The 27342-nt window shown below is 42.5% G+C and overlaps 1 protein-coding gene across 2 annotated transcripts in view; it reads right to left on the bottom strand.

Moving 5' to 3' along the window:
* The window catches only part of PLOD3 (procollagen-lysine,2-oxoglutarate 5-dioxygenase 3), a gene marked incomplete at its 3' end in the record, with an annotated part of 993531 nt that overhangs the window by 419834 nt on the left and 546355 nt on the right, over positions 1–27342 (bottom strand). For both annotated transcript variants that reach the window (XM_044076999.1, XM_044077000.1), the window contains 1 exon segment: positions 5002–5123. In XM_044076999.1, the coding sequence (XP_043932934.1) occupies positions 5002–5123 (122 nt within the window).

The raw sequence follows: 27342 nt of genomic DNA, 5'->3' as shown, positions 1-27342 counted from the left end.
CCATTCACATTCCACGATAATAGGGAAAGGTCAGCACTTTGTTAAAAAGTTATTCCCACCTATTATATATGACAGTTTTCTTAGATGTCTATTTCCAGCTTTGTGATACATGTACCCAACTAATGCTTGGCAGACTGATCTTTTATACAATTGTTCCTTGTCACCTCCATTTGAAACCATGCCACATTTTACAAGACTTTTGTTTTAATGATATCCCTCAAACAAAAAACAACCCCCCTTATAACGTAATACAAACACACAAAACTATGTATTCCTTTAAATAATGTTGTTAACACTCCTAATATGGACAATGGACAGCTGCAGACACAGGCATCATGCAATCTAATGTTAGGGCTGTCCACGCTAAGATGCACGCTGCCTATACTATTCCACAAAATAATTGCTGTCTATTCTTTTTTATCTTTATTCCTCTCCCAGATGTGAAAAAACAACTTACATGGCTTCAGAAAGCATTAACATTTAGCCTTAAAGAAACCAGTGTTCTGGCTTTTTATTATCCTTTTATCAGCTTATCTCCATGGAAATACAAGAAAAAAAATATATCCCTCAGTCCCAGGGTTCTAAAGACATATTGACAATTTATTGCTAAAGGAAAGTTTTCATTACATCCACTGTTCTCTTATTTACTTGTTTCCACTTGAAACATAGATTAAGCTAAGGGTCATAATCATATATTCACCTATGCAAAAGTAAGAGAAAACATATCTGCGCTACATATATTAGATTTGTGTACCTCTGCATCCCATCCCTCACCTCAACAACCCAAAATCACAGCCTATTAACTTAAACATGCTTTTTGCCTAGCCTTTTTTCTATTTTTGTATTGTAATGCTTACATTTCCTAATACTAAAAAAAAGAATGAAAGAAAAAAGGCATCGGTTTACTTTTGTATCTTTATTACAATATCTGAGACGTATGACATAAAATTTATATCAAGGAAAGTTTAATAGAAATACTGTTAAGAACAGAAATTTTTACTTACAGTTGCCCTTTTCCTCTTCCCCTCCCCTTAGCATCCATGCTAACATTAATGACATGAAGTGGGGCAAAAGCCTTTCAATCTCCAAGAAGTTTGACAAATTTAATTCTTTCTACTTTTTCTTGTACAGACATATCTCATAAATGGAAATGATGCTTTATAATCTCACATTTATTCACTAATTTCTGTGTTGCAGGTCGTATTTCTGTTCATCTCCATCTCCCAACTCCAGTCTTCGGTTCAACTTCAAGGTAAACCCAGTTCTTATGGTCAACTCCTGTGCTTTTCTCAGTCTTTAATACATTTTCCTTTGAAGCTCTGGAAAAAGATTTCACTTTGAAAACCTCTATATGAGCTTTATTATCAAAAGAATGAGAAGCAGAATCACATTCTGTTTGATGGATCACTTTTTTCTGGACACATTTTTGTATTTCCTCCTTAGCATGTTCTGCATCAAAAATGACTTTGTTCCTCCAGGAAAAAATATTCTGAAGGCAGTAGGCTACAGCAGCTTCAATCTCACAACTGCTTCTCCTCATTCCCTGACTGCTGGGATAAACTTGGATCTCTTCTGCCTGATTGTTGTTGTTGTGTCTTTCGGCTTTTCCCGCTTAGGGGTCGCCACAGCGGTTGATTTTTACGTGCAGAGTTACCAGCCCTGACGCACAACCTTCAATGAAGGTACGCCCATTCACGCATGTCTCCACGCAGAAGACGCTCTAGCTGAGAATCGAACCAAACAGCGTCTTACTGTGAGGCGACAATGCTACCGCAGCACCACCATATACAGTCAATAATCATTTTCCGCAAACACTCTAATGTCTCAAATTTTTAATACTTTGCTCTTCTGCAACTGTTTTATCATGATCAACTCCTTTGGCTGGTAGGATTGCATCATTACTAAAACAGGTCTTGGCTGCTTTCTTATGGCCAGGTGTGGAGCATACACATGATGTGCCCTTTCAATTAACAAATCCTGCTATGGAATACCAATCCAATTGCTTATTTGTACCTTCATAAAATGAATAGTCAGTTCCTTCCAGTTTCTCTGGCACAGCAGAAAATCTCTGGTTTTCCCTGTGAGCTCTGTCCTCTAAGTCTACCATTTTTGAAATCTCTCTGCTTGAGCAGTCTCATACTCAGCCATGCTTTCTTTATTTTGGCCTCTGACTTTTTGCAGTTTTATCGGTTCATCTGAAAATCTGTTAAAAGTTTCTTCCATTTTTTTCTAGCCTTTTGTTACTTCAATCAATATATCAGCTCTGAGCACATTTGACTTATTTTTTTCCTCTAGATTACTGGAAGCTGTCTTGCACCAAAGCTGGAGCTTGAAAGGATTTTTGCTGCTCCACTGCAGGATTCTTTCTAGTCAGTGTTTTCTGTTCATCTTTTCTAGTTGATTATCTTTCAGGCTCTCTCAGTTTCTTTGCTGGCATCCAGGGAGTGTACGTATTAGCCAGTACATGAATTTGCTACTGGCCCTCATCTTGGTTTCTTTTTTCACACCAGGAGAGCTGAAGTTAAGCTCCTGGTCAGTGTGCAGCCATCTTGGAAAGTCTGGTATATATACTAATGTTGATATGTTTTTACATACAACTACATACTTGTTATAACCAGGAGCAACATTTGTTTTTATGCTTACTTTACATCTGGTGGACTTGATATCAAATATTTATATTACAATGCATTGTTATTTGAAGAAAGAATGAAAGAATGAGAACTATGTATTTCCCTGGTTGTTTGTTGGTTGTTTTGAATGTTACTATATTACACATTTCTTTTTTCTGTATTAGTTGTATTGTCCTTGAATATGTCATGCGGTGGTGCTACTTATTTTCAATAAAAATTGTATTTAGCCCAGTGACTCCAACTGTGTATATGCATTATCATTCACTCTTACACGGCCTTACTGTAGCATACGTCTGGAATTCAGGTGATGCCAGAAAGTCTTCTCTATCAGAACCCCAGTGTTCTGATTTCCACTAGCATATCTTCAGATTTTTATAAATGTACCAGCGACTCACACTTACCTCTAATGAAATTCTCATTAGTTTAATACACTGCATATTAAAATGCATTATGTCAAATAAACTCAAATACCGCAGAACATCTGTAAAAACAAAAACCTTCCATGACCACCCCTTGTCAAAGTGCCAGAACATGGCCAGTAGTCTTCTTTACTAATCAAAGGTATTTGCTTAAAGAAAAAAAAACAGTAATATATAAATAAATAAGGTGCACAACATTTTTATTTTCAGACTGAACAATCTAACATCACACCCTATTCCCAAATACCTCCTCAATCTGGTAAACTGGTGCAGCCCTCTACTTTACTTGCTTTGATTAGAAGCATTATTAAATAAATATAGAAGAAAAAATGTATTTATTTATTTACCATTTGTTAACCGGGTTGGCCTGTCTGGGCAGGTGCCCTTTTTCAGCAGAGACCTGAGGAGAAAAGCAGGCAAACTGGAAAAAAACTGTCAGCATTAATTATCATTCACCAGTGCTTTTCCATAAACAGCAAAACACATTTTACATCTCAGGGTAGAACAATGGTGAATTACCCCAGATGACAACACCATGCTGCCTGCCATGTGCACACTTTCAAAGCAGCAGTTAAAAACAAACACACACACACACACACACACACACACACACACACACACACACACACACACACACATTTTTTAAATACAGAATGTAAAAGCAAGGACAAAGATGAAGTAGTATGACAGATTCAAAATAAGGGGTCACAGCACTCATGTTACATGGTAACTAAACCAGGAAAGCAGTTCTTTAAACTCATAGCACTAAATATAATGTCTTTGTGTTCTTGCATCTTTTGTCCTTTGAAAAAGAAGCCTTTCTTGTACTCTCTTTCTTTCCATAACTGTGATTTAAGTCTCCTTTTGTCCCCTGCTCTCCACATAAACAGGATAGCAAGCTTAACATTCTCGTTCTTGCCCGTTTCTCTGCTGCTACCCATAAAGTTAAGGCAGTCTCCATCAAAATAACTATAGCAGCTCTTCTCTGGGAGACATTCACCCTCATAAGGATCTCTGAAAACGACAACCCCGCCAAGCCAGATGACAGAACTTCAAATGGGATTAATTAAAGAACAGCACTTGAGAATTCTTTCTGCTCAGAAAATATATACATCAAAGAACAACTATGTTTGAGGGCTAACATATCATGAAAGAACTGTACAAATACTAGAAAATATTAAAGTACAAGATTTCTTGCTTGCCTGAAGAATTTAGAAAACTAACTTGTATAAAAGTAAGGAATTATATATTCTGCAGCTGACAAATGTACACTTTTATACTGTTCATGGTTTTCACACTGCAGCTACGACCTGCTGCATAACGGCAGTGCTGCAGTGGACATTGATTATGCCATGGAATTTCAAAGTGGTGCATGCCACAAGAATGACACTTTATCACTGAAGCAAACAAATACGAACTTAAATGGTTAAAACTAGGCATTACACAAAGCTATCAGGAATGCACCATCACAGTTCAGTACATCTTGTAGGGTCTAACCATGAGCATTATTTGCAAGGGGACAAGCACTTTTTTCATCTTCAATGTGACAGACTTTGTCCCCACATCCCCTTTTACTTGAAGTTTGCAAAACCACAGAGAAATAAGGAAAAATATAAACACTGCCAGCACAGTTTCTTTTGTGTGCCAGCAGTGAGTCTCTAAAGAAAAATCTTAATCACTTTATACATGAAAAGGCTAGACAAGCACACACTACAGCAATACTGCAATTAACTTGCATCTGTAAATATATGTATTAAAAGAGCAGGGAATGCCATCTGTACTTTCTAAAAAAACAAGAAAGGACACACCAATCAAAGAAAAGTGTAAGCTACGTGACCATCCTGATGGGAAATACAGTTTTAAAGCATTTTTTTAATAAAACGGAAAGTTCATAACTCAAACATCATTGTTGCAAATTCTCTTCTCTGCAAAGTCAGTTAGCTGTCACTCACATGCCCATGTTACGAGCTTCCCCATGGCTTAAGTTCTCTTCTGGTCCAACAATTTTAATACTAGGAAACGTCTCTTTATGCTTCTCCCAAAAGGCTTGGATATGTACTTCATGAAAAACCTCCTAGAATATAAATGACAGATGTAGCTTTATAACTAAAAAAAAAAAACAGTAACTCTTGTGGCTAGAGTCAAAAGTACACTTCAAAAAAGTGATAAGACTGGAAAAAAAGAAGTTATGTTCTTACCATAATGTTCCAGCTGTGTTGTTGATCCTTCATTCATTACTGATGGTTGTTGGTTCCGTCCTCGGAACTGAATCGGCCGTTATAACAAGCTCACACCAGCCAAAAAAACTCTTGAGCTAAGCTTTTACCCATAGTGCCCCTCTCATTACCTCAGATCGAGTTTGCCCATTAGGAAGAAAGAAAGAAAGTGGAGGCTTTATCTGAGCAACTTTCGTATCATAGGCTAAGACCATATCCACACCTCCAGGAGTCTTTCGGAGGAGAATGGCAGGTGGGTTGTAATGACTGAATGAAGATCAACAACACAGATGGAGCGTTATGGTAATAACATCACTTCTTTATCTGATGTTGTTAATCTTCATTCATTCCTTACTGATGGGACAGAGTCCCTAGCTACTTTGTTTCCCGGGAGGCCCTATGGAAGAATATTCCTGAGTACCATCGAACCAAGGGAAGCTCTCCCCCTGGAGACCATATCCGATTTGTAATGAGTGATAAAGGTATGAGGGGTAGACCATGTTTCTGGCACACAAATGTCATCCATAGAAGCTCTTGCATGGAAAGCAACAGATGTGGTGACTGATCTGGTTGAATACACTTTGACTTTTGATGGTATGGAAGCTTTGTTCCATTGATAAATGAAGCAAATGCAATCTCTCATCCATTAATAACTTTGGAAACAGGTCTCCCCAATCTTGGTCCTGAGAATGATACAAATAACTGGTCAGATTTTCATAATGATTTAATTCTGTCAAAATTGTCTATACACGTCAAGCAAATGTGGTTAAAATTCTCCTTTGTTACAAAAATTTGGAAAGAAAGCTGGTAGATTAATTGTTTGATTAATAGTCAAGTCTGATATAACTTTGGGTAAAAAGGAGGGGTTAGTCCGGAGTGATACTCTGTCCTTATGGAACACTATGTAAGGACATTTTATGCAGAAAGCTTCAACTCAGAAATTCATCTTGCTGAGGTAATGGCCACCAAAAACAAAGTTTTCCAGGATAAGAATTTCAGATCGCAACTGGCAGCAGATTCAAAGGGGGGACAGGCAATGTCAAACTCCAGGGCTTGATCGTCTGTTTTTAGGGGGGGGCTAATGTGTGTAATATCTTTTAAAAAGGTTTTACAGAGGTGGTGTGAAATCAAGGAAGAGTCCTTGAAACCATTATGAAAATTGGAGATTGCCACCTAGTGTACCCGAGTAGTTGAAGCTGCAGCTCCTGAATGAAGGAGGTTAGATAAGTAATATAGCACCATAGAAAGCGGAGCCAAAAAAGGGTTTACTCCCTTTTTATGGGACCAAATTATAAATCTTTTCCACTTGCTTAGATAAAGTTTCCTGGTGGATGGTTTATGCTAAGCCAGAAGAATGTGGTGGACAGGGGAGAATAGGTTGCTTTGCCTGGCAATTACTGGAAGTGGAGGAAAACACTTACCATAAGTGTAGATGTTCGAGTGTATTCACTGTTGCAGTCATCAAACTTGGGTTATCCTGCCAGGGGTAGCCCTCAGTCAGCCTGAATACCAGAGGCTTAGTATTTCTGCGTCGGTTGCTGTCGCTCCAGAATTGACGTCAGGTCGTCAGTGGTATAAAATCAGGCATCCATTACATCAGTTTTTCTTGCCCCAACTGTCAGGAGACCCCAAATAGGGAGCTAGGTTATGGTGGAAGAACACCACCAGTAGAAAGTAAATGCCAAAATTTCCCTGTAAGGAGAGAGGAAGAGAGAGAGAGAGAGAGAGAGACAAGGGGGATGGAGGTTGGGAAACCAAGACTGCAACAGTGAATACATTTAAACATCTACATTTACGGTAAGTGTACACAACTGTACTATGTTCTTTGTGTTTCACTGTTGCAGTCATCACACTTGGGTTGATTCTCAAAGCTGAAGAAAAGGGTGGAGGCAATCAAGAAGACTGAGGCTGGTTAGGATGCCCTGCAAGACTGCGGTGGCAAAGCCTGCCCTGGATTTGGAGAAGATAGGTAGGTGGTAATGCTTGGTGAAGGTATGAACAGAAGTCCATGTTGCAGCCTCCAGGATGTCCCTGGTGGGGACCCCTCTGAGAAAAGCTGCAGAGGTGGAGGTTGCCCTGGTGGAATGCGTTCTGACCCCCTTTGGGAGCGGTTTCCCATGCTGTTTATAGCAGAAATGGATGCAGTGTGCGATCCATTTGGAGACTGTTTGGATAAGGCCTTTCCCTCTGCCCCTGCTACGAAGCTGTCTAGCAATTGGTCAGTTTTTCTAAAAGATTTAGTCCTATCCAGATAGAATCTGAGCTGTTTGTGCACATCTAGAGAGTGCAGAATCCTTTCCTCCTTGTTTTGTGGGTTAGGGAAAAAGATGGGCAAATGAATAGATTGGTTGAAAGCCACACTGGACACCACTTTAGGAATGAAAGATGGGTTAGTCCTGAGGGAGACCCTGTCAGCATGGAAAATGATGAAGGGCTCTACAGCCATGAGTGCTTGTAGTTCTGAAACTCTTCTAGCTGAAGTGATGGCCAGAAACAAGGCTGTTTTCCAAGAGAGGAATTTTAACTCTGCTGAAGCTGCAGGCTCAAAGGTGGGTAGGGTTAGCTTTTCCAACACAAAATTAAGGTCCCAAGCTGGGGTAGGAGCTCTTCTGGGTGGCCTTAAGTTGTTAGCCCCTCTTAGGAACTGTTTGATGACAGGGTATGAGAACAGAGGTGGCTCTGTGCTGTAATGAGCAGAGATGGCAGAGGCATGACATTTAATAGAAGAGAAGACTAGACCCCTGTGTAGTAAGTCTGCTAGGTAATTCAGGATGATAGGTAGGGAGGGCTGTGCTGTTTTGGCTCCCTTAGCCTGGAGCTAGGTGCAAAACCTTTTTCACTTGTCAGCATAGGATTTTCTAGTGCTGTGGCATTTGGCCTCATGTACAACATCCAAGACTTGTTTGCTTAGGTTGGCAGCTTGGGGAGAGATCAGGGAATAAGCCAGGCTGCCATGTTCAGGGTCTGCAATTGTAGATGCATGAATTCTCCATTCTTCTGGGTCAGGAGTGTTGGGATCTGAGGTAGGTGCCATGGTGGCAGGGGTGACAGGCTGCGCAGCAGTGGGTACCAGTGCTGGCATGGCCGGTCTGGGGCAATCAAGATTGCCCTTGGTTTTTCCTCCCTTACTTTGAGCAGTACCCTTAAAATGAGTGGTAGAGGGGGAAATGCAAAGATCGAGTGGTTTACCCATTGGAAGGATAGACCATCCACTTTCCAGGCATTGCTGTGAGGTTCCCTGGTACAGAATTTGCTGAGCTGATGACTGGAGTGGGAGGCAAAGAGGTCCACCTTCGGGGTGCCCCATTTCTGGGTTACAAGGTTGAAGGTTCTGTGGTCTAGCTGCCACTCGTGTGGGTCTATCAGGTTTCTGCTTAAGTTGTCTGCCAGAGAGTTTAGGGAGCCTGGCAGGAATTGTGCTAGCAGGTATACTTGCATGGCTGAGGCTGTGTGCCAAAGGGACATGGTGAGCCTGCAGAGAGGATAAGAGTGAATCCCTCCCTGCTTGTTGATATACCACATCACTGTGGTGTTGTCTGTTTTGATCACTAACGGCGCCGGGGAGAGTAGGGGTCTGAAGAGATGTCAGGGTATGCTGAACAGCTAGCATCTCTTTTTGGTTTATGTGCAGATGTATTTGATTTGGGCTCCAATGGCCCTGAATGCACCTGCCATCCAGGTGTGCACCCCAGGCACAGTCTGATGCATTTGTGGTGAGGGTCTGGGCGGTGTGGGGTTGTGAGTACGGAAGTCCCTTGCTGTGGTTGCATGCTGCTGCCCACCAAAGAAAATCTTTCCATAGACAGGGTACCATAGGTATGAAAGCTTCCAGGTCTTGACAGTGTTGACACCAAAGGCTTTTTAGGTACCATTATAGTTTCCTCATAAGCAGTCTGGCATATGGAATGAGTAGAACGCAGGAAGCCATGAACTCTAGAGCTTGCAGGATTTTCCTTGTGGATAACTGAGTTCTGGTGGCTAGTTGAGAGAAGAAGTCTGTCAGATAGGCTTGTTTTTCTGCAGTAAGGAATGCCATCTGGGATGCTGCGTTCAGGCTTGCTCCCAGGAATACAATTTTTTGTGTGAGGAGTAGCTTTGATTTTTTTTTCATTGATAGTATACCCCAGGGAGGTCAATATGTCCTTTACAAAGGTCAGGTGCTGCAACAGCTTTTTCTGACTGTCTTCCTGAATCAGGCAATCGTCTAAGTAGGGGTAAATTTGAATATTTATTTGTCTGCAAAAAGCAATGGCTGGAGCCAGACATTTTGTGAAAACGCTGGGAGCAGTGTATAAGAACTGAAAGTGCATAGATCCTGCCCTGAAACGTAGGTATTTCCTGCATGATTTCCTGATTGGGATGTGTAGGTAGGCCTCCTTTAGGTCTAGGGTGGCTAACCAGCATCCTTGGAAAACACAGGAAGAAGCTGCTGGAGAATGAGCATTTTGAATTTTGGTATTACCAGAAAAGTGTTTAGAATGGATAGATCGAGGATTGGGTGTCAGGTGCCCTCTTTTCTGGGTACCAGGAAGAGTCTGAAACACAAGCCTTGGCCTATCTGGTCTGCAGGAACATGCTGTATTGCCCTCATGGAGAGCAGGGGAAGTACTTGCTTTTTGGCCTCTGCCCACTGGTTTGGAGGAAGATCTGGAAACCCTTCTGGGGTTGGCAGAGTGTGGAAATAAAATTTGTATCCCTGGGACATTATGTTGAGGAACCATCAGTCGTTGGTAATAGAGGCCCAGTTATTTGCATGGAAGGAGAGTTTTTGTCCTAGGGGCACAAGCAGGTGGGCAGAGGTAAGGGGTGGAGGTGTAAAGTCATTGTGAGTTCTTACCATAAGGGGGTGGCTTAGTACTCCCTGTTTTTGAAGAGGAAGAACTCCATTGCTTAGATCTCTGCATTCCCTGGGACTACTGTCTCGGGGGGGGGGGGGTTGCTTCCCCTGGGTCTGGGCTTAGCTGGCCTGGAGGGGGCTGGAAGGGACCAGTGTTTGGAGGGGCAATGCCTACTCAACCTCGGAGGCTGGACCTGTAATAAGTCTGTCTGCATAGATTTAGCATTTTCTTCCATCTTTTTTAAGACCTCTTCTGCCTTGGTGCCAAACAAATTGTCTTTGTTCAATGGTGTGTCCGGTAATTTTGATTTGACATGGTTGGGCAAGGTCTGTTCCTTAAGCCAAGCATGCCTTCTAAGGACTGAACCAGTGACTGCTGCCCTGCAAGATGCTTCTAGGGCGTCAAAGCCACATTGCTAGGTGTGCTTAGTGACTTGGCTTGCAGAATGCATAAGCTCTTGTAATTCTTTATTTTCTGCACAAGCAGGAAAGGAAGTTATTTTTTGTTTGAGGAGTTCCATGGTGTGCTGCTGATATTTCAGCATGTGGAACTGACAATTTAGTGCTCTAATAGCAAGAGTTGCAGAGGTGTATACTTTTTTACCCCATCTGTCTAAAGCTCAGGAATCCCTGTCTGAGGGGGTGGGATTCTTAGCTGAGGTTGCTTTAATTCCTTTATGTCCTTGGGAGATGACCTCTGGGTCAGCAGTAGGATTTTTGAAAAGGAATTTGTGAGAGTCAGGGACTCTGTAGTATGTGTCAAGTTTCCTGGGAGCAGGAGGAAGGGTGTCAGGAGTCAAACTGGATTCCATAAAAACATCATCCACAATATCCAGGACAGGAGGAATGGCTAAAGGTCTGTGCTGTGATAAATCTAAGAATTCCCTGAGTCTCTTTTTTGACTGAGGATAGTCCTGACAGTCACATTGGAAATGCTCCCTTAAAGTATGTAGGGTTTCACCAAATGAAATATCCTCGTGAGGAGAGGCAGAAGGAATGGATTCCTCTGCATCAGAATCTTCATAAACAGAGATGGGTTGCATGTCTTCATATTCAGAAACCTGAGAGTCATCGGACTCCTGTTCAGATAAAACTACTGGAGACAAGTCTCTTTTTCTTTTGGAAGGGGTAGCCTGGCTTCCCCTAATAAGCATAATAAGGTCTTCCTCCATTTTAAGCATTTGAGATTGAGGCATGGAAGCAGGTGCCTGAGCTTGGGTCGTCATATTTTTAGGCGTAGTTCATACCCTGGGCCTTAGAAACTCGGTAGTTTTAGAAAGAACTTAAGACGCGAAAGAAGTTGTTGGTTTGTGTCGAGTATCGGTAGTACGAAGAACTTCCTCGGAAACCGGTGTCTGCTCAGCAGCTCCGGACCCATCCAAGGTAGAGAAATCTGCAGGATCCTTAGTCGAAGAAGAGTCTCACGGCATACCGGACTCCGAACGGGTCTCGATAGTGGCCTGTGAATCCACAGAAGCGGGCATCAGGGACTGCGAAAGAGCCTCACTGAGGACTGGAGAACTGACAACTAGCTTAACAGAAGCGTCATTGGCAGTTTTGGACCTGTGCGGTCTGTCTCTGTCTTTATCCTTGCATTTTTTCAGAAGATCGGTAGTTGGATGGCTTACCGAAGCCATATCATAATATGAGGACTGAGAGTGAAAATATTTAGCTACAATAAGGGCCCGACGATGTATAGTTCTGGCGTTGAACAAAGCACAAACGTGACAGCGAGGGATGTCGTGGTCTGGGCCTAAACAGGTGACACAGTAAGAATGGAAGTCTCGGTGTGGTATTTGCTTTCCACAAGCAAAACAATTGTTAAATTTTTCTGATATCAGTTAGAGTAAAAAAAGGATTCCCAACGGGGTACTTAGCTTTAGAAGACCTCAACTTCAATTCGGAAACGAAAACTCAGGTAGCGGCCAACCGGCACTCATGTGAACTGCTTCTGCTTCGGGCTCCTTGGCAAGAAAGACTGATGTAATGGCGTTGGCTGCCTGATTTTATACCACTGACGACCTAATGTCAGTCCTGGAGCGACAGCAACCGACGCAGAAATACTAAGCCTCTGGTATTTGGGCCGACTGAGGGCTACCCCTGGCAGGATAACCCAAGTGTGATGGACTGCAACAGTGAAACAAGAAGAACATCCAAGCTGTTAGCTTGAGGCTTGATATGTTCGGATGTATCAGTCCCTGTGGGTGCGACAGAAATTCCGGAGATGGATCCAAAATCCATGGTTGATGTACTTGGTGAGGCCAAAGAAAGGGAAACCAAATTTGTTGGGGTCAGTAGGGTGCAATGAGGATTACTCTGCTTTTCAATTGAAGAGCCTCCTTTAATAACTGCAGGATCAGAAGAAGGGGAGGATAAGCATAACGGAGTCCAGTGGGCCAATCGTGCACAAAATTGTCCCTCGGCGACTTGCCCTATGGGGGAATTAGGGCAAAATAGCTGCTGCATTTGTGATTTGCGGGGGATGTGAACAGATCACAGCATGGCTGGCCCCAGCAACTGAAGATCTTCGCGGCTACGACAGGACTGAGGGACCACACGTGAGGCAGGAGAATGCATCTGCTCAACTTGTCTGCAATTATGCTGGAATCCCCGGGAATGTGCATTGTTATCAGTAAGCGGTTGGAAGCTATCACCCATTGCCAAATTCTCATGGCCTCTTGAAGCAACAGGTAGGACTTGGTTCCCCCTTGTTTGTTGATATACCAGACTACGAAAGGTGCACTAAAAGCGACCCAATAAAGCCACGTATGAAGGCAACCAGTATATGTAACGTTTTATTAAAGAAAAATTCACACTAAAAACACTCCATCTCCATTAACGCTGTTTGAAAATCTGTTTTCGTTTCATCACACTTCATCAGATTTGGGTTAGAGTGAAAGACAGCCCTTTTATATACAATCAAACCTATGACAACAAAAAACATTGAGCCAATCAACATGAATTTCTAATATAAAATAAGTTAATTAAACCTTTCAAATTGTAATAAAACCTTAAAAATTATTTATATTAGTATTTATTACCAAAAATATAATAACTATAAAATGAATTTAAAACACATTTAGATTAAAACAGGATGTTCATGAGTATAACTAAATAAATAAAAGTTAATGGAGATTATACGTTCCTTGATTCATTTGTACATCAATGTCCATGCGCCATCTGCTGGTTAACAGAAGCATTAATATAAAGGTGCCTGGAAGGGGCGACACCAAAGATTTTCATCCGTACGCATCCACTACAGGAGATCTTGTTTGCAGGAGTTGGTGATGAGAATCTCTGAAGTCAGGGGGTGAAGACTGGATATCCACTGGGACTGAAGGAGCCATTGTAGAAGTCTCACATGTAATCTGGCTAGGGGAACAATTGGGATGACTGCCGCCACAGACCCCAGAGCCTGAAGAACGTCCCTTGCAGACACCTTCCTTTGACAGAGTATCACTTGAACTTGTGCCCTTAATCTCTGAAGTCTGTGAGAGGGATTACAGACCAGACTTGTCTGAGTGTTGAGGACTGCCCCTATAAATTCCAACTGTTGTGAGGGCTAAAGGTTGGACTTTTCCCAGTGAATGGTGATGCCCAGTGACTCTGCTAGTACTAGAGTGTAGCGGAGGGCCCAGACCAGTAGGCACTTGGTGGGGGCAGAGAGGAGCCAATCGTCTAAATATGGAAACACCTGGAATCCTTGAAGTCTCAAATGAGCTGTGACCACTGCTAGGCATTTCGTGAACACTCTGGGGACCAAATGGCAGGGCTCTGAATTGGTAATGATTGGCTCCCAGCCAGAAGCAAAGGAGACTCCTGGAGCATCTGTCCATTTTGATGTGGTAATACGCATCCCAGAGGTCTATCGAGCACATCCACACACCCTCCGGAAGAAAAGGGAGGATGGACTGAATCGTGACCATGTGGAACTTGGTCTGAATCACTGATTTTTTTAGCTGGCTGAGATCCAAAATAGGCCTCCAGTCCCCGGGCTTTTTTGTTTTTTGGCACTAAAAAGAATCTTGAGTAAAAACCGGATCCGTACTGGTCTGAGGGGACCTGTTGGATGACTCGTTTTTGACATAGCTTCCTATTTCAGAAGTTGCCTCCTCCCTTTGACTGGGTGGAACATCGGGAATGGATTTTAGAGGTCTTGGGTAAGAGATTAGGGGAATGTTATAGCCTCTGGAAATTATTCTCTGCATCCATTGATCGTTTGTAATAGAGAGCCAGGCAGATAGGTGCAGAGAAACGAGACCCGACTGCTTCCAGAGGAAAGCAATCGGGCAGCGCTTCAGGAGCGCTGATACGGTCTTCCACAGAAATAATCTCTGGAGTCCTGATTTCAGGGACCCACTCTGCCCTGAAAGGGGCGTCTTCCATTGTTGGAACCCCTTCTGCCTCTGGGGGAGTCCTCACCAAGTGCCTCACGGAAAGGACCTTGAGACTTCTTGTGCCACATCTTTACACTCCTCTGGTTCCTCAAGAAGGAGCGCTGAGGTTTGGAAAAACATAGATCCACGGTAGACAAGTTCTTTCAGTCTTGTTCACAACTGGTTAATGGGTCCTTGACCTTAGAACCGAACAGAGCTGAAGGTTCGATAGGGGCGTTTAAAAAGGAAGACTTGAAACACTCCGTGAGGTCACAAATGTGCACCAAGGCATGGCATCTCATAACTACGCCTGCACCTACAGCTCTAGCAGCCCCTTCGGTTGTGTGGGACAGCAACCTCATGGACGAGTTGGAAATTGCCTCTAGGTTGGCAAGTTGGGAAGCAACTTTATCGCATGCCCCATCCGAAACTTGACCCACAAGGGTTCCAGAGAGCTCGGTGATCTCTCTGGAGCCTCGTAAAATGTGACAAAAAGTTCAGAGACCTGACAGCAAATGTCGCTGAAGCAAAAACTCGCTTCCCTAACCTGTCCACCAGCCCGGACTCTCTGTTGGGCGGGTGAACAGCAGGACTTTCCTCCACAAGGTCCTTTTTTGTGGCCGCTGCCACCACCATAGCATCTACAGTTAAACCTCTAGACCAATGGGGTTGATTATCTGCAGAGGAGAGTACCTTATCTGATCTTCCGGGGAATGGTCTCAACGGTGTCGGGATTCTTCCATGCCTGCTGCACGATGAGCCTGACTAACTCGTCGGGGGGGGGGTCACTCAAGAAGTAGAGGGCCGAGAGCGGAAGGCCTGCAGAAATACGGATTCCTCCGAGGAAGGGTTGGAGGGTTTCCAGTCACCCCTCTGCTTCAATATTTCCAAAAAAAACATTGTCAGGGGGTGACCGTGGGGACCCTTCCCCATCATCGTAGTCCGTATCTTCTGTGAGGGACTCCTCTGGGGAGTCCATGTATTTCCTCTTACACGTCCGTTTCTGAGGAGGTTCTTTGGTGGGAGCATCGTAGCAGGACAGGGGTAAAAAAATGTACCCTTTTGGTGTCACCATAGACTTTTGGTTAAAACAAGTTGTGAATAAAGTGGAGCATTTAGTAAAAGATTCATGGGATTTTTTGGGTAGAATTAAGTAAGAGCTTTGGGAGAACAATTTGATTTTCTTGATCACAGATGTAGTGAATTTATTCACTTGCATCCCTAGAGAAGAAGGGTTAGACATGTTTGCCAACTGTTTGAACAAAATGTCCGGTTTCTCTAATGAGAAAGTAAATTTAATAGTTGACTTCATGGGGGTACTTTTAGACTATAATGATATATATATTTTGAAGGAGAATACTTCAAACAAAACAAAGGTGTTGCTATGGGAGCCTCATGTGCTCCCATATTTGCAAATTTGTTTCTCCTTGACTGGGAGTTAAAAGTCTTTAGATGTGAGTACTTTCAAAATGTCAAATTATAAGCAAGATTTTTGGACAACATTTTTATTCTGTGGAATAGTTCCATAGATAGAATGGAGGAATTTAAGTACCTGAATTCCACTACTAGTTGCTTAAAATTTACTCACACAAGCAACCCTTTGTCAATTAGTTAGACCCTCAGATTTTTAAAACTCCAAGCTGTTTTACATATAAAATATATAGAAAGCCCACATTCAGCAACTCTTACCTTGAATACACGAGTAGTCACCCTCCCCATCAAAAGACCAGTATTGTGAAAGGCCAAATGGTAAGGGTTGCTAGAATGACATCTTCAGCTGGTGACCTTGAGAATGAATTACAGAAAGTTGCAGAAATGTTCTATGAAAGAGGATATCCACAGGGCATGGTTCAGGAAAATGTGGATTATGTTAGAAGGGAATGGGGTAAAAAATTCAAACCCCTGTTAGAAAATTTTAACATGGTTAGAGAGTCACTCTAGGGACAAAAAACTTTGAAAAGGCTATGATTTTACTACACTGGGGAAGGGTAGGGAAAGTGAAGGACATATTGGAAAAAAACTGGGCCATTCTCAGGGAAAACCCTGATTTGAGAAGGGTTGTAGGAGACAGACCCTCCTATGTATACAAAACTGGGGTAAACAAAAGAAAGTTTTGAACATGTGAAGAACACACAAGCTAATAAGTAAGAAGGTACTATAAATTGTGGATCCTGTTCACAATGTTGCTACATAGTAGATTGTAAAATGGTTATTTTAGAAAAACCCTCAAATCAAAAGTAGAATTTGTTAAGGATAACTGTCACACTTCAGGTGTCATATACCTTGCACTGTGTAAGGGATGTCCAGCATATTATGTTGGCAAAACCGAAAGGAATACGTAATAGGATATATGAACACAAGTATCAGATATCCACCAAGAATAATAATAATGCACTGTATAGGCATTCTTTAGTTTGTGGGAATTTTCCAGGGTTCCACTTTTGGATCTTAGAGAAAGGATTAGTTAACCCTGGGGGGGGACTACAGAAACTTAATGGAAGAAAAAGAAGTCAAATGGCAGATCGAGCTGCAGGCAGGGGAGGGCATAGGTCTAAATGAAGTAATTTCTGTAAAACCCCTGTTAATTAAGAGAGCTAGGGACAAAAGGCTATGCTACAAATTTCCATGAAGTTAGGAAAGTTTATTTCAAGTGCACTAAATATGGTACAGATGTTTCTAAGTGTTTTTTAAGTTGTATTTTTTAAACAAACAAAGTGATTGTGTCTTTAAATGCATTTGTGTGGCTGTGATGTCATCAACGCATTGAGCTATAAATGCTGGATTTAATAGAAGGCATGTCTTCTGATGAAGTCCCCGTTCTGAGGGGATGAAAGTGCTCAATGAATACTTTTCAAACATTTTTATGTCTTAATAAAATGTTTGATACCTTTCGAAGGTTATGGAGAGTTTTGGCTGCAACACAGTGATGTTTTTATTTTATTTTTGTTTTGGTTGTCACTGGGGCCATTGTTTAAACATTTTTTTTTTTTTTTACTATAAATGATGTAATGTCTTCTGCATATTTTTGAATGTACATGAACTTTTTTCACTGACATTCTAACTAGGTTGTTGCTGGAAAAAGGGCTCAAGACATCCATCCTACTCACCTGTTTACGCAAGCCATGGTGCTGATTCGACTGTCATTGTGTTCTAGTACATAACCAGTGAATGCCTGCAGCATAGCAGCTCAGTGGTATAATCTCTGTGTCACAGCTCAAAGGTTTGGAACTCAGTCCTAATTTGACACTGTGTGCAGTTTACATGCTCTCTCCTTCTCTGCAAAGGATTTCTCTAGGCACTTTGCTAGCCATCTACATCCCCCAAAAAATGCTGTTTTTTGGCTTTATTAAAACTGTGGCTATTATGTTTGCTGTTGGTCTTTTTGACCTGGGCCATGGCCGAAAGGGTCCACAGACCAGACCAGACTCAGTTACTGAATTATAAATAATTTAAATTACCAACTATTTTCCACTATGTATTATGTTTATTACAATGCTGCTTCTGGAAGCAGGGCATATGACAAATGTTACTGAACTTCAATTCGTCAACATCATTAGTTGACAACTTTTTTTTTTGCAAATGTCACAATGAATAAAAGGCCATTTTGGTGAATGCTCTTCTGTAGTATCTGCAGAAGTCAGTAACCTTAAGGTTACAGTCGAGGTCTGCACTAGTGTCAGACTTACAGTTTAGGATTAGGATGCTATCCTCTGCATCTGAAGTATTCAGTACTACTTAACCAAGGATGTGTTTATGCATATTTGATGTGCTTTCCAACAGACTTCTTAGCAGTGTCAATGCATTAAATTTATGTGGTCTCAGTACATTGTAGTAAATGAAGTAGCTTTTAGTTGAGACACTTGCATACTATTGCTATCGAAAACTAAAAGTAATACTATTCTATTGTAATCTATAGTATTGTACTGCATTTTATATTTTACACTCTTTAATTTATTAAAATGGATTGGAGCATGGCAGAAAGGGTACACATCAGTACCTTTACTCAGCAAACAACAAGCTTATTGTCATTTTAATAACAACAATAAGGTGCGGCAGAAAAGTTAATAAAAAAGCAACCCATTACCTTGTCACAACAGACCTTCCTTTACAATTATGAATATATTTTGAATCCATGATCTGAAGATGCTAGGATATTACTGGTGCAGGTAACTTTCTTGACATCATAATCTAGTTCTTGTCACCCAGTCTGTGGCGCAGAATGATAAAGGCCTAACTGCAGCACAGACAACCTGTGTTTCACTAGTAGCATGAGTGCTGGAGGGACTGAGTGGTGCAAGATGAAGTAAGAGGTCAATGCCAGTTCACCCACCCTTGTAAGGGGTAGCTCAACTCACTGGATTGGCCATATGTATGGAAATGCAGGTGTATCACCTGCAGTAAGCAATCTAGCCTTCCCATGGAGTAGAGCACTCAGCCGATTAGCTAGGAGGTTGTCTGTGGCTCACTGCAGGGCATGTACTTCACGACCACCAGATATCAGCAACTAGGGAGGATGCAAACTGCTGAGGTAGTAGGGATAAGATATTCCGCTGGACCGGTAGACTGGCCCACTTCCACACCACCATTATGGGACAGATGGCCCTCACCTTGAAGGGAGAAAAATGGGCCGTATGGATACAGGCAGAATGAGTCACTAGGCACATCCTGCGGACCGACAAAAAAAAAAAAAAACTCAGTTCTATAAAGAAAGCCTAGTTTGACACTGAAAGTCTGATCAACTACAGAATGGCTTTCAACTTTTCTATAAGGCTTTGGAAAGGCTGAAGACTATTCAACTTAAAATTACTGCAGTCAGTCAGAATACTTTTTTCTTGTGCTACAACATCCTGTGATCATACCCTAGCCCCTTCCACTTCATTCCATTGGCCCTTTTATTTCCTGTGAGATAACAGGCAGCCTAATAATTTCTGAACCCTAGTGAGAGACCTACAAATTGTTCAGTCTGTGGTCCGAAAGAGTGCCTACTGACCCATTCATTCTCGAGCAAGGCAAGAGTTGGGCATACAGGTGCAACATGATTTAGATGAGAGTTGAGCATACGGATGTGACATAATTTAGATGAAAGCAGTCGCTGCCTAACAATTCCTCCCATTTACATGGAGGCTTCTGTTCATAATAAGTGCCTCTGCTATGAGAAATTCTCTAAGAGCAGATCCTGACCCACCTTATGGACCACTTCCTTGCTTGTGCAGTGTGCACCACCCACTCCACAGTTGCTACCTCTAGTACCTCAGCCCTCTGATTTACATCGTTGGTGCAGAAGGTACACCACTTCCTTCCACCCAGGATGGGCAAACAGACATTAGCTACTCACTCCCATCTTCCCTTGCTGAGGCCATTTCAGCGTCATTGCCACTAGTCAAACCTGGGCCACCTGGGTCATATTCAGGGCTTTATCCCACAAACATGCTGCCAGGCATGACATTCTTGACACACTGTAGTCTGGTGTTTACAAATACATAAACATCAGTAAGACAGGCCTTTGGTTGACCAGTATCTTTCATAACCACGAGACCATGCATTGTGATATGCAGGAATACCCATGAATTATCTGTGATTAAGAAAGGACTGTCCACAGCTAGCTCACTTCCTTTTAAATGCAGGTCCCAGGGAGAAGTCTATACAAATCTTATTCATCCTGCTTCTCAAATCAAGGGGTTTGCAAGTCGTCTTTGTCACCTGTAATTTTCGCAGCTGAAACACATAGCTTCTGGTATCAGTCCTAAATTAATATGGTCTGAGTTTTCTTCACTATGCCGATGATACCCAGCTATATCTATCTTTCAAAACTGGGCATACAGATTCAGCTTTCACTGAACATCAGACTGTTTGAAATCCACATACAGATGACTTCTAGTGATCTGATTCAGACAAGACTGACACGCTAGCTGTTAAAAGATCAGATGGCAGTTGAAGAAAAATGGCAAACACATCTGTTGTAAACAAACTGGCTGCACTGTTTAACATAACATACTGGTCAAGGCAAATACCAGATTCGGGTAGAACTTAATATTCTAGTAAATGTTTTGTGACTTCAAGGGTTATCTCTCTGTGAAACTTTATCCAAGAAGAAATGGTGAGAAGAATATTTTTTCTACACGTGGCCCAAGCCTTGGCTAAGGTAGGGATGGAGTTTCTTTTCATATGTCAACATCACTCTGAGTTATAACTGTCTTGGTAAATGGCGGATTACATTCAAGATTTGCTAACTTAAAAAGTCTTGCATGATCTTTATGATACTGTGCTAACATGTCTGTGGCCACCTGGCCCTTTTTATTCTCCTTTGAGGGACAGAGGCACTCAAACTGCGGAGATACAAGGCCTTTCTTCTGTTGCTTTTATCTATGCAATTTCCTGCCTCAGTAGATTAGGGAAGAACAGATCACTGACATTCTGTGGTTTAAAGATGCTTTTTTTTTTCTTTTTTTAAATTGCTACAATCTCCAGTCAGGAAACCATGTGCAATATTATATTTAACACTGAATGTTGGTTTGCTTGACTTAATGAGTGCTCTACAAACATATATTTCTCTTAATAAATATTCAGTAATTGTTTCACCTTCAGCAATATGCATGAGCATAACTTCCTAAGTGACACCAGCTGTGTTCTGGATGCAGTAATGAGACTGTGATTCTATGATCTTATTTGTAAAGATGATGGAAGTAGTGCTATTACAGATGGCTGTGAACTCCTGAGTCAGATAGCTTTCAGAGTTATTCACACTACTTTACAAATAACACTGACCAATGAAACATACTGCCCCGCATTCCATTCATATACAGCCTACTGATGAGCAAGACAAATCCGATCAATGAGTCAGATTCAAAAATCCAATTCTTACATCTGAACTCTGTATTAGAAAGTGATGTTCGAGATTCTCTCTTCTCCTGAGATTTTGGGAGCAAGTTCTAAATTCACTCTTCACCTGTGTTTTTGGGAGCCCTAAACTGATATCCCAAGATCATACATAGGACTCTCAACCATCTACCTAGGACCATACTGCACTGTTTGACACACAAAGTTAATGGAATTATCCTTTAAGAAATTTGTGGTTTCAGCAATTATCAATAGCAAACTATGTGCTTCCCCACCTTCAAACTCTAAAGAGGGCCTAGCTGCACAGTAGTTGTAATAGTATATTATGATGAGGCACATGGAGAGCTGGGTTATACCAAAGGGGAACATGCTAAGATCCTCAGGGAAGTAGTAACACACTTTACAGCATTCAAACTTGTTCTGCTCCAGCAAAGTTCTTCAGATATGGACTCTCAAAAAAACGGCTCTGGTTGGAAGAAAACAATCACCTGACCCATCTACTCATCATTTTCCTATCAAACGGATATGCTGCAGTATCTTTTTAATAGACAGCCAAATATAATTAGATCAGCTGTAGCATGTCAGGAGACAATAAGCGTTTTTGGCTACCCTTTTAATTACCTTCCCTCGATCCATACCTTCCTCCTTACCATTTCCAACATGCCCCCATGCCCTCCTGAGTGTTCATGTCAATTTCCATTCCACCAACCATTCTAATAGCTCATTCCAAGGGTCTACCACCCTCTCTCCGAAGAAGCACTTTAAGAGATACAGTGAGCAGCTGTTGCCTACGATATGCTGTCTCCTCCTTCTTCCTTTGTCTTTCCTGCTCAGTGTGACAACTTTACAGCTGCATGACATGAGTTTGTACACCAATATCAAGTCCTGAATACTGTTTTTTCTGGTCTCAACTGAGAAGAAAGTACAGTTGTGAACACTTACCATAAATGTAGATGTTCGAGTGTATTCACTGTTGCAGTCATCACATTTGGGGGTTATCTGCTTGCAGTAGCCCTCAGTCGGCTAGATTATAAAAGTCTTGGGTCCTGCATCGGTTACTGTTTCATCTTCCATGACGTCAGGTAGTCAGGGGTATAAAGAATGCAGCCAACGCCATTACATCAGTTTTTCTTGCCCCAGATGTCAGGTGCCCCCATAATGGGAAGCAATTATATAAAAGGTTACACCTCCAACAAAAAAGCAAATACACCAAAAAGCTTTAAGCATAGTAAACAAGAACAGAGGTATAGGCAATAGAAGTCAGGGGGTTGGAGGGAAGGTAACCAGGACTGCAACAGTGAATACACTTGAACATCTACATTTATGGTAAGTGTAAACAACTGTACTATGTTCTTCATGTTTCCCTTTTGCAGTCATCACATTTGGGTAGATTCCCAAAGCTAAGGATGGGAGGAGGAATTTAGATAGCATTAGGACTAGCTATGAGGCCCTGCAAGACTACAGTGGCAAAACCAGCTCTGGATTTACAGAAAATTGGCAAATGGTAATGCTTGGTGAAAGTATGAACAGAACTCCAGGTAGCAGCTTCTAAGATGGCCCTGGTAGGGACACCTCTGAGAAAGGCTGTAGAGGTAGATGCAGCCCTGGTTGAGTGTGGTCTTATCCCCTGTGGGGTAGGTTTTCCATGGTACTTATAGCAGAAATTAATGCAATGGTCTATCCATTTAGAAATGGATTGCTTTGAAATTACCTTCCCCTCTACCCCTGCAGCAAATGCCACCAGCAGCTGTTCATATTTCCTTTGAGGATTAGTCCTGTCAAAGTAAAATCTGTGCACATCTAAGGAGTGCAGTATTCATTCCCCTTTGTTCTGTGGATTAGAAAAGAAGGTTGGCAAATGAATAGACTGATTAAGAGCCACACTGGATACCACCTTGGGCATGAAGGAGGGATTGGTCCTGAGGGACACCCTGTCCACATGAAAGATGGTGAAAGGCTCCACTGCCATAAGGGCCTGTAATTCAGACACCCTTATTGCTGAAGTGATTGCTAAAAGGAAGGCAGTTTTCCAAGAAAGGAATTTTAAGTCTGCACTTGCAGCTGGTTCAAAAGGAGGTAGAGTGAGTTTTTCCAATACAAAGTTAAGGTCCCAGGCTGGAGTTGGGGCTCTCCTGGGTGGTCTTAAGTGTTTGGCCCCTCTGAGGAACTGCTTGAGCAGTGGATGAGAGAAGAGGGGTGGTTCTTCTTTGTAATGAACTGAAATGGCTGAGGCATGAATTTTGATGGAGGAAAAGGAAAGGCCCTTGTGAAACATCTCAGTTAAGTATTGAAGAATCTGAGGTAAAGTGGCTGCTGCTGTGTCCATCCCCAGAGTTTGGTACCGGGAACAGAATCTTTTCCATTTTTCAGCATAAGATTTTCTAGTACTAGGCCTCCTTGCCTCCAGAATGACATCCAACACTTGTTTACTGAGGGATGGTGATGGAGAGATCAGGTAATTAGCCAGGCTGCCAGTTTCAGGGCTTGAAGATGAGGATGCAGAATCTTGCCTTCCTGCTGGGACAGCAGGGTAGGGGTCTGAGGCAGGTGCCATGGTGCTAGCAGTGACACACTGCACAAGAGGGGGTACCAGTGTTGGCGTGGCCAGTCTGGTGTAATCAGTATCATCCTTGGTTTGTCCTGTTTGATCTTCAGTAGTACTTTGGAGAGGAGAGGCAGAGAAGGAAAGGCATAAACTGATAGATTTTTCCAGTTGAAGGACAGGGCATCCACTTTCCAAGTTTGTTTGTGGGGAGTCCTTGTGCAGAATTTGTCCAATTGGTAGTTCTGGGGAGAGGCAAACAGGTCTATATCTGGACTCCCCCATTTGTTTATCAACATATAGAATATCTTTGGTTCCAGTTTCCACTTGTGTGGGCCCATGAGATTTCTGCTTAGCTCATCTGTCAATGTATTTAGCTTTCCTGGCAGGAATTCAGCCTGTAGATGCACTTGATAGCTCAAGGCTGTCCTTCCACAGAGCCATGGCTAGTCTGCAGAGGGGTATGAACGAGTGCCCCCCTGCTTGTTTATGTACCACATAAGAGTGGTGTTGTCCATCTTTACCATTAATTGTCCTGGAAGAATGTGGTCCTTGAAGGCTGGTAGAGCATTCTGTACAGCTAACATTTCTTTTTGACTGATATGCAGGTGCATTTGACTTGGGTTCCATTTGCCCTGAATGCAATTCCCTGCCAGGTGAGCCCCCCATGCATAGTCTGAATGCGTCTGTTGTTAGAGTTTGGGCAGCAGGGGGTAGAGACAATGGTAGTCCCTTGTTTTGGTGGCAGGCCTCTGCCCACCAAAGGAACCCCAACTGTAGGCAAGGTATGACAGGAATCATTGCTTCTAGATCCTGAGAATGTTGACACCATAGGCTTTTTAGATACCATTGTAGTTTCCTCATATGCAGTCTTGCATATGGAATTAGGAGAAAGCAGGAAGCCATGAACCCCAAGGCTTGCAGTATTTGCCTTGCAGACAGCAGAGTTTTTGTGGCCATTAGTTTGAAGTAAGCTGTCAAATGAATTTGTTTCTCTGGTATGAGGAAAGCCATCTGGGAAGTTGTGTTTAAGCTTGCTCCCAGGAATATAATTTGTTGACAGGGTACAAAATGTGATTTCTTTTCGTTTATAGTGTACCCCAGACATGTTATCACTTTTTATACAAATGCCAGATGATTCAAAAGTATGTGCTGGCTTTCTGCCTGAATTAGACAATCGTCCGGGTATGGGTATATTTGAATATTTCTTTGCCTGCAAAATGCAATGACTGGAGCTAGGCACTTTGTGAATTCCCTGGGTGCAGTAGATAAGCCAAAGGGCAGTGCAGAGAACTGATAGTGCATGTAGCCTGCTTTGAAGTGTAGGTATCTTCTGCAAGATTCCCCGATTGGGATGTGCAGGTAGGCCTCCTTTAAATCCAGTGTTGCCAACCAGGCATTCTTGCCTAGCATAGGAAGCAATTGGTGAAGAGTTAGCATCTTGAATTTTGGGATCACCAAAAGGGTGTTTAGGACAGAAAGGTCCAGGACAGGACGCCATGAATTGTCTTTTCTGGGTACCAGGAAAAGTCTTGAGTAGAAATCTTGTCCCATTTCCTCTTCTAGTACACAGTGAACAGCCTTTATACTTAAGAGAGAGAGAGTACTTGCTTTTGAGCCTCTGCCCACTGATTTGGGGGCAGATCTGGCCAGCCGTTTGGGGTTGGTAATGTATAGAAGTGAAATCTGTATCCTTGGGATACTATACTTAAAACCCATTTGTCCTGGGTAATAAGTTCCCAGTTTTTTGCCTGCAGAGCAATCTTTCCCTCTAAAGGAGCTGTCATTTGAGAAGGGCTTGGAAGTTTTAAAGTTAAGTCATTGAGACAGTTTACCATGGGGGGAGTCTTACTACTCCCTGGTTTGAAAGTGGAAGCCCCTCACTGCTTAGTCATGTGTGTACCTTGGGACTGACGCTTGGGTGTTCTGTTGGTCCTGGGTTTGGACTGAGAAGGCCTGGAAGAGGCAGGAAAGGACCAATTCTTAGAGGGCCAATGCCTAGTATATCTTGGAGGCTGTACTTGTAGGAAATCCTTAACAGTTTGCATAAATTTAGCTTTTTCCTCCATCTTTTTAAGTACTTCTTCTGCTTTGTTTCCAAACAGGCGGTCATGATTTAAGGGAGCATCTAGCAATTTAGCTTTAACATGACCTGGCAAAGATCGCTCCTTAAGCCAAGCATGCCTTCTAAGTACAGACTCAGTGACAGCAGCCCTGAAAGATGCCTCTAGTGAATCAAAACCACATTGCAAAGTATGTTTACCAACTTATTCAGTGGAATGCATTAAATCCTGTAAATCCTTATTTTCAGCACAGTCAGGAATCAACATCATTTTCTGTTTAAGCAATCCAATAATATGTTGCTGATACTTTAACATATGTAACTGGCAGTTTAAGGCTCTAATGGCCAAGGTTGCAGAAGTGTATACCTTCTTACCCCATCTATCCAGCGCCCTGGAATCTCTATCAGAGTGGGTAGGACTTTTGGCAGTAGTAGCCTTAATGCCCTTGGGTCCCTGTGAAATGGCCTCAGGATCCGCAGTAGGATTTTTAAAAAGAAACTTGTGAGAGTCAGGAACCCTGTAATATCTATCAGGTTTTCTGGGAGCAGGAGGTAAAGAGTCAGGGGCCAAGCTAGATTCCAAAAAGGCATCATCAACAATGTCCAGTACAGGAGGGATAGCTAAATGCCTGTGTTGGGGCAGGAGTAAGAAATCCCTAAGCCTCTTTTTAGAATCAGAGTAATCCTGGCTTTCCCAGCAAAAATGCTCCCTAAGAGCATGCAAGGTTTCACCAAAAGAGAAATCCTCTAGAGGGGAAGCAGAGGGAATGGAGTCCTCTGCATCAGAATCCTCATAGGTAGATAAGGGTAAATCCTGGTCATCAGAGGAAACAGAACTTTCAGAATCCTGATCAGAAAGATCATAAGCAAATTCAGGCCTATGTCTCTTAGAGTGGGAAGGTTGGCTTCCCCTGATTAAAGTAATAAGGTCTTCAGCCATTCTTATTTGTTTCTTAGGCATAGAGACCTGACCATGCGGTCTGTCCGTCAGTTTTCTAGGCATGTATCGAGTTTTAGACCTTGAAGAAGAAGATGGCATCGGTTTAATATGCAAGTCAGTAGGCCTGAAAACACCCTCAGAAGCCGCCTGCACAGTGGCTCCAGACCCATCCAAGGCAGAGACATCTGCAGGTTCCACAGTTGAAGCATCTCGCGGCATACCAGACTCCGAATGGGTCTCAGTAGAGGCCTGCGAATCTGAAGTAGCGGGTATCAGGGGCTGCAAAAGCACCTCACTGAGTACCGGCGAACTGGCAACTAGCTTAGGAGAGGCGTCGTCGGCAGCTCTGGACCTAGGTGGCCTGTGTCTGTCTTTATCGTTGCGTTTTTTCAGAATTTCGGTAGTCGGGTGGCTTACCGAAGACATCTGGATAATTGAACCGAGTACCAAAATATTTAGAAGCATAAATATACCAACGATGAA

The sequence above is a fragment of the Protopterus annectens genome, chromosome 7.part0, assembly GCF_019279795.1.
Source record: "Protopterus annectens isolate FY-2018-M chromosome 7.part0, PAN1.0, whole genome shotgun sequence".
NCBI classification, from domain to species: domain Eukaryota; kingdom Metazoa; phylum Chordata; order Ceratodontiformes; family Protopteridae; genus Protopterus; species Protopterus annectens.
Note: the sequence above shows the minus strand (reverse complement) of the source record. Positions and strands in the feature narration are given on the sequence as shown.